General features: G+C 38.9%; 2 protein-coding genes across 3 annotated transcripts in view; both read right to left on the bottom strand.

Annotated features, from left to right (window-relative positions):
- Positions 1–2,811, bottom strand: part of LOC105155732 (ATP-dependent Clp protease ATP-binding subunit CLPT2, chloroplastic) — a 5,166-nt gene extending 2,355 nt beyond the window's left edge. For both annotated transcript variants that reach the window (XM_011071662.2, XM_011071671.2), the window contains exons 1-4: positions 2,522–2,811; positions 1,873–1,911; positions 1,604–1,713; positions 1,000–1,179 (exon numbers count right to left, since the gene is read on the bottom strand). In XM_011071662.2, the coding sequence (XP_011069964.1) occupies positions 1,000–1,179; positions 1,604–1,713; positions 1,873–1,911; positions 2,522–2,739 (547 nt within the window). In that variant the 5' untranslated portion in view covers positions 2,740–2,811. The remainder of the gene's footprint in view (positions 1–999; positions 1,180–1,603; positions 1,714–1,872; positions 1,912–2,521) is intronic.
- Positions 5,321–6,869, bottom strand: LOC105156453. Its single transcript, XM_011072585.1, has 2 exons — positions 6,862–6,869; positions 5,321–6,461 (listed from the first exon to the last, which is right to left on the bottom strand). Exons 1-2 carry the CDS (start codon positions 6,867–6,869, stop codon positions 5,321–5,323), a joined length of 1,149 nt encoding a protein of 382 aa, XP_011070887.1.

Here is an 8,051-nt window from a genome sequence, read left to right as displayed (position 1 = left end):
GAATTACCCCCCAACTCACCCACCCCCACCCCCACCAGCACCCCACCCCACCCCCAAAAAGAAAAGAGAAAAAGGAAAAACCAGAAAGAAGAAAGACAGAAGAAACACAAAGGACAGCTACGAAAGGGCGCAAGCATAAAGATACAAGGCTACTTGTACCACATGATTCCAAATCGGCTAAATTAGCTTACAAGAAAGCATTGACCATGGTAGAGCTCCGACTTATCTAAAAGACATGCACCAAATAAAGCAAGAGTATACTACCATAGACATGGAAATGCAGTGGGTCTAGACTCTAGGATGGATTTGACCAAACCTGAGACGCACCGAGGCCCGTCCCAACTTGCGCATTGTAGGGCCCAAAACCCACCCTGACCCATTTCAAGCCCTAACCCACCCCTGAACCCAACACATCTAACCTGCCAAACCCAATTGGTAGATTTTTTTTTTCCTTCAATTAATTGATATAATTAAGAGGGAAATATAAACTTTAACCTATTGTACATGTCCAAGAAGTTGTTGTTATGTTAACTATAATTTTTTTTGCAAATATATGTATTGGATAAGAAGTTAAAAATCCTAAATAAATTGACTGTATGTGTATATATATACTTCGGGGCGAGTTCAAACCAAAACCGACAAAATTCAAAATCCAATACCACCCCTAGACCTGTTGAGTCATCTCTGAACCCCCCCCCCCCCCCCCCCGGTGGGGTCAATGTACCCAAACTCGTTGACAAGTAAATACTACTAAATGCAATTTCTTAGGGCGTACCAAGGCTGGGCAAAGAGGCAAGGAACACCGTAAGATCTTAAATTTGTAGCACAAAATTGCATATCTCAAGTTTTGTCATGTCAGCAATAACATAGCATATAGTTTGTGCACTTGGAAAAAACCTCTATCAGAACATTCCTAGGCATTCATAACAAAGATGAAATATGTTCTAAGAAAATTAAGTTGGTTACTATAGATTTGCCAACTAACAAAAAACATCTCACCAGATTTGAGCTTTTCATCAATAGCCCAATCAAGGGCCCTCTGAGCCGCTTCAGTTAAAGGAGGATGCTCAGGACTGAAGAAGAACATTTCAGGCTTTCCACGCAGCTTCAAGATTTCATCACGCACTTTAAGAAGTGTAATTCCATTCGCTCGCAGGAATTTCGAAGCAAAACTGGTTCCTGGCAACTACAGATTATAAGATAGAAGTCCAATTCTCTCAAGCAAACTACTATAGGTATTACCGTTACTACCCTAGACGAACAAATAAGTAAATAATTGTGGTTTTATGTGTAAGATATTTGGATCATATTGATTAACAGCTCAAAAAGTGCAGTTAGAATGAAACTTCAAAAGTCTTCTGCTCTCATGCAGAATGATTTTAGAATTTTAAAATTCTCAAAAAATTAACAACCACAATAACATTGTTATTACCTCCTCATCCTCTCAGTTTGATCATCACTTTTTATGCAATTAAACTGACCTGTATTGAATATCGACAAAGGTCCCAATCCAAGGGACATTGTTTTTGTGTAATTTATGTATCAAAGATAAATTACAGATCCAAACTAATACAAACAAAACTCAGAGGTAAAAATAGCTGACCCTCAATCAAGATCCCCATCAGAAGTGCTTCAGTGTCGGTGGTTGGGGACTTGATCTTCCTTGCTTCCAACTCAGACATTGCAAAAGACTTTATTGCCTTTGATGACCATCTAATATTTGGCTCAACCAAATCCATAACAACTCAATCACAACAGAAGGACACCAAGAGAACAAATATGCCATGAACAACAAATATATTCATGAAGCGAACTCCAAAAAGCTTAGTCTAACAGGGACAATAGGCCAATACATACGGGATTCAAACTCACCTGGGGATTTTCTCAGTGGCATCAGTCCTGTCTGGCTTTCTGCAAGTTCATTAAAAAAATCAGCATCTTCACTTAGAAACCCACTTCCTTCATGTTTAAGCACAAATATCCCAACTTCATGTTACCATAAAACTGTACACTACTTCATGTTATCATAAAACTTGTATCAAATGAGTGTACTTTTGCTTACACATAAATGTAATTCAAGATAGCTTATACCTAAATGTAACTCAAGCTTGCAATATGAATCCTCAAAATTCAAATACCTACTGAAGTTAATTGTGAATGCAAGGACGTATTTTACAATTACACATAATGTAAATAAAGATTTCTACTGTCTGCCATGAACCATAAATACTAGAATACCTTCCGTAACTTAACTAGAAAGAACATGGGCCATAAACGACCACACATGACCACTATCTCAATAAGCATTATAAAAGAATTGCAATGGTATCTCACACTCTATTAACATTCCCACAGTTCTTGGCGACATGATCCAAGGCAAAAAAATAAAAAATATAGTTCCCACAGGTATAAATTCCACATTCAAGCCAAGAAACAATTGAAAATGCCCAAGTAAATGTGTCGTAAACAAAAATACAACAAAATTACACACACAAAAACTGAAGGAATCATGAAAAATTACGAAGTGGGGAGGCTGAACGAAATTGTGGCACTGATGCGACGCCGTCTTGTGAAAAGGGGTCTGATACTTGAAGACTGGAGTGAGAATTTGTTCATGGCTATAGTGCCAAGCCATTGACTTCGTAGACTGATATGCAGACCAAGAGCTGATTTATTCAGGTTGAATTGTTTGAGTTCGGGTCGGGTTATTGAGGTTGCTGAGAGAGAGTGAGCTGCCATTTTTCGAAGAATTTCTTTCCTTTGTGTGAGAAAGTGAGTCAGAATGTTCTGCTCAACGGAATCTGGATAGGGGGAGACGGACAACATTGGTTAAGTCATAAATGGACTCAATTCGGGTCAAGGCCCATAATGTTTGGGCTCTTCAAATGGCCCAATAAGTGTTTTACTGACATTTTTTTTTTCTATTTAGATATGCTAATGGCGGAACATTATTCAAACTCGAACTCATTATTTATACTATATTATTAAGGGAGAGTACCTTTTCGGTGTCTTTCTCTTTTTGGTCTATTATTTTTTATTTTTTTAATTATTTCAGCTGGGTTTTTTTTTCCCCCTCAATCTCCACTTTTTCTTTGTATCAACTTCTATATTTTTTTTCCGCCCACTTTTTTCTAAATAACTACTTAGATCTCTATCTTTTTAATGTTTTTGTTTATTTAAGTAAAATATATAATTTGAAAATATAATGATTATATCTTAATATTTTAAATTAATTGTACATAAATTTTAGTGTGCCACACACGTTAGTAATAATTAATATTCAGACTTAAATCCATTGTTTTTACCTTAGACTCAGACCTATACCTATTGAAATAAATATTTTGGGTATGAATAGGGTCTAAATCCTAAAATACCCGGGGTATAGATATGGGTATGGTTATTGACTGAACAAAATCTAATATTGTAAAAATTCATATTTATCCGCTAACTTAATCATTGAATTTGTAACTTTTTTATGAATCAATTGATTAGATTTATTTTATCTTCTAAAATTCTTAAATATTGGACATAGTTTATTAATTTTTTTTACGTGTTGATATTTTAAAAAGAAATTGCTAGAGTTTTACATATTTATTTTCGCATGACAACTCCAAATTAAAATTAGATAACATTAATTTGAAAGTAAAGTGATAGTTTACAAAATAAAAAATACATAAGAAATTTGAACTAGTCAATCTCGACTAATATAACTGATAAAATTTGTTTGAATTTAAATTGTAAAAAACTCATGAAATGAAAGTTGAACGAAATTTCAATAAAAGAATCGCTCTAAAGTTAAAATATGATTTTTATACTCTCTTTTCTTTTTTCTTGCTAGTTCTTTCATTTTCGTTCAGCCTCCCGCTCTCGGATGGAATATGCACACCCGGTGTAATATTTTGTCCGAGAGTAAACACTTTTCTAAATTTAGTTAACACATGGGAGTGGATGAGTGGGTAGTCGTTTATTATTTTCAATTCATTGGGGGTATGCGAATACGCTTGGCCAACAGTGTCTGGTGGCTCGAGCTAGTGCCTGGCTGAGCCCGCGGTGCAGGGGTGCTTGTGGTGGAGCAGGGGGCGTGGCGTCCCCCCTGCAGCAAGCTCGAGGGGGGGCACCCCCTTCTTCAGCTCGAGGCATGGCCGCGCCTCGAGCTTGGGGGGGGGGGGGGGGGGGGGGGGAAGGCAGGTTGCCTCGAGCTCGGGCGTGTAGGCCTAGCTAGGCTGGGCTCGAGGCGGTGCCTAGAGCTCGATCGGGCTCGAGGTACTGCCTCGAGCTGGGTGGTGCTGGGCTCTAGGTGCCCCCTCACACCCAAAGGCTCGAGTCCTCAAGTGTTGGAAGGAGGTGCTTATTTTTGCATCCCTTGGGTTTTGAATTCAGGTCAAAAGGATGTTAAGTGGAAACTCCAACCACTACACCATCAAATATTTCTTAACAATATTTGTTCTCATTCTCTATTGGTAGAGGTTATTCAGAACTTATTCATCTTTTGTGCTGAATTCTTTCATTTGTTTTGAAAAATTCGACGTCATCTTCAAGAGATGAGATTCCCCGTAAATAATTCTTACATTTGGTGATAGAGCCTCCCAAGACCTTGGTAAACATGAAGCGGCGCAACTTTTTTTAAGGATGTAGCCTCTTGGGGTGATTTTTTCACTATCCATTAGGTTGAAAATTTTGTTAGGGAACTCGATAGTCCTCCACATTCATAAATGTAGTCACTACACTTACTAAGTTGTTGTTTTGTTCTCTTATGATTTGTATTTATCAGATGTTGTCTCAAAGGATGTTTTTGCTCAAGCCCCATAGTTAGGTTTTTACCAACTTCGGAAGGGGGGGGGGGGGGGAAAAGATTCCAATATTTTTATGAAGGGACATTGCCTCAAGAATTTGATAAGGGGATGTTGCCTCAAAGGATACTTCATGTCACAGAGTCGGTCTTTTACCAACTTCAAAGGGATGTAAAGTTTCCGGAATGCGACATTATTGACGAGGATCTCAATGAAAGTTCCATTTAGGGGGTCCCGGGGCAATAGCAACTTTTGCCTATATGACAATGACGATTTTTGCCTCTAGGGTCCTCGTGAAACTTCAAGGATCTCTATGTCTAAATTTATTTCGTTTGTTGGGACACGACAAGAAAACCAACTTCATTACTTAAAATTCAGAATACAAAGTTTTAGAAAAAATCAAATGGGGAGAAGGATATGTTGAGCTACTACTCGAGTTTTCTCCTATTACAAGTTAATAGCCAAAAAATAATTTTTCCCGCTATGTGAACTTTGAGTTACTCCTTCGTGACTTGTTGATCTTTTTGAGGTCACAAGATAACTCTTTCGATGGGATAGTTATCATCACGAGGAGTTAGCGCATTCGGCCCACGGTCAAATTGGCGTCCTTGGGGATAGTGGTTGACATATTCCTTTAAGTGTCCCCGCTGGATCAATTTTTCTATTTCATTCTTCAGGTGATGGCATTCCTCTGTCGTGCGTCCCCTGTCCCGGTGAAAACAACAATACTTATTGGATTTGAGTCTCTTGGGGTTATCTTTCATCTTTACCGGCCATTGACTGATTAGCCCTTGCTGTTCCGCCACCATTAATATCTCCCCCCTGGGAGCATTGAACGGGGTATAGTGAGCAAACCCCGCCGGTGGTACATGCTTGAATTCCTCTTTCTTTTTCAGCTCCTTTTTCTCTTCTCGACCCTTCCTTTTGCCACTAAGGGAAGGATCCAAAGCATTAGGCTCCTCAATTCGAATGTATTTCTGGGAGCGCACGAGTAAATCTCCCATGGTGCTAGGGGGCTTGCCGGTTATAGACTCCTTGAATCTTCCCGATAGCAGGTTCTGTTGGATAATACTAGCCAACAACTCATGATTAACATGGGGAACTTCATGCACTGCGTCCACAAATCTTTGGATGTAGTCTCTCAAAGTTTTGCCCTCCCTTTGATGAATGGTAAATAGAGATGCAGCCATTTTAGGAACATTTTTGTTCATGGAGAAGTGATGCAAGAAACGTTGAACCAACCGCTCGAGGCTAGAAATATTTCCATCGGGTAGTTGGTTGAACCAGGCTAATGCACGTTTCGAGAGCGTAGTGCGGAAGACCTTGCAGTAAGCGGCGTCACTCAAATCGTACCAATCAATCTTGGCGTAAAATTTGTCTAAGTGTTCTTGTAGGTCTCCCGTCCCATCATATTCCGATAGATTCGACACCTTGAGGTCTGCTAGGAGCGCTTCAGCTAGAATGTTTAGGGTAAAAGGGCTACGTCTTGGAGGAGCTACGGCCAATGACAAGTAGGAATCCTCGACTCCCTTAGATGGTGGGAGAGCTGAAGATTCTCGATTGCAGAGATTATGACCTTGAGTTTGTACAACTTCAGGCCTAGAGATCTTGTTGTTCACTTCCAACTGCCTCTGCTCCTCCTCCTCGGGAGCCGAGGATAACTCTCGACTTCTGTGAGGGGAAGGAGGGGTTGAGTTCGCAGGTTGTCGCGCTACAAATTGGGCTACGGCTTAGGCCGCCGCTCGAGTAACTGCATCACGTATCAGGGCGAGCAAAGCTTCTTGCGTCAGTTGGATCATCGGTTCTTAGGGTGGAGCTTTCGGGGGGAGTGCTCTCTCGGGAGGTGCTAGCGGAGATTGTCGATGTGGTGGAGGAATCTCCCCATTGAGGGGTACTTGCTCATGTGTCAGGGGGGTTACCTCCTGGGGCGGTGACCGTTCGCAAGGCGGGTCTTGTTTCGCCAAGGCTCAAGACCTGGTTTGCATACTCAGTATCGAGGTAAACGTTCCCACAGACGGCGCCAATGATGTAGTTGAGGTTTTTTTACTAAGAAATAAATCGAGAATTTTACTTCGGCATAATTGCACACCAGGTGAATTGCGATTTCCGAAAGAGGCGTTGTTTTCAAGAAAAATGGGTCTCAATCAATGAATAATGTCCCCCTAAAAAATTAATATTTTTTGTATTTATAATAGTATTGGAAATTATATGGTGTGGTGTGTTGCATTTGTTTAATGTGTGCCTCATATATGTTAAATTACTCTTTTACCCTCACAAGTTAATGTTTTTTACCAATGTACATCAATGAATATAATTTTTTTGAGAGGAGAAAATACATTCAAAAAATAATTTATGAGAGTGACAGTAAATGCAAAAATATAGTTAAAATGAGTAGACAAGTTTTTGTTCGTTTATGCTCTAAGGTTGAAGCTACTGGTATAGTATCTCGGACAAAAAACATGCTAGTGGGCGAACAAGTAGCAATGTCAATACAGATTTTGGCTCATCATCAGAAGCAAAGAACCACAAATGAAAATTTTAAACGTTATGGCGAAACAATTAGTAAGCATTTGAATATTCCAATAAGTTTGGTTTCTAGATTATTTATGTACTTATTTTAATGTATATAATAAGGATGCCGGTAGAAGACAAACCTAGATATCGAACACGTAAAAATAAAATTGCTCTTCTAATAAATGGACCACTTTTAGACAAAATCTCGTAGTTAACATGTTTAATACTGGGAGAGCACGGCATACTAGATTATTGCTTTATGTTTTTCTAGTGGCAGTTGTCAATTTATTGTTTATAATTACATTTATCTTGTAAACTAGTTCACGGGTGTTCCAAATAATTGAAATGGATTGTATTTCATTTTTTTGTTGACTAGACACCTCATTCGATTAATTGTTCCAAGGATAGTTATCTGGTTTATCTTTTTTTTTTTTTTTCTTGTATGATTAATCCTATAAAGAATGGATATTTCGACACAAGATACAAGAAGTCGTGGTAAGAATAAAAGAAAATGGAAGTATGAGGAAGATCCAAACTTGTTGAGGCTCTTTTGGATATGGTAAACCTTGGAGCATATAATTATCTGAATTATGTGGAAGAAAATATGCAAGTGTCTTTATCTAATTCAGGTTTGACGGCCAAGCCACATATTGAGTCAAGAATCAAAACTTTGAGAAGGGATTTTAATATTGTTTATGACATGTTGAATGGTCCTAATACAAGCGGCTTTGGTTGTGATCCAATCCA

This window comes from Sesamum indicum, linkage group LG1, assembly GCF_000512975.1.
Source record: "Sesamum indicum cultivar Zhongzhi No. 13 linkage group LG1, S_indicum_v1.0, whole genome shotgun sequence".
NCBI lineage: Eukaryota > Viridiplantae > Streptophyta > Magnoliopsida > Lamiales > Pedaliaceae > Sesamum > Sesamum indicum.
The sequence above is the reverse complement of the archived record's forward strand: the minus strand, read 5'-3'. Positions and strand labels throughout refer to the sequence as shown.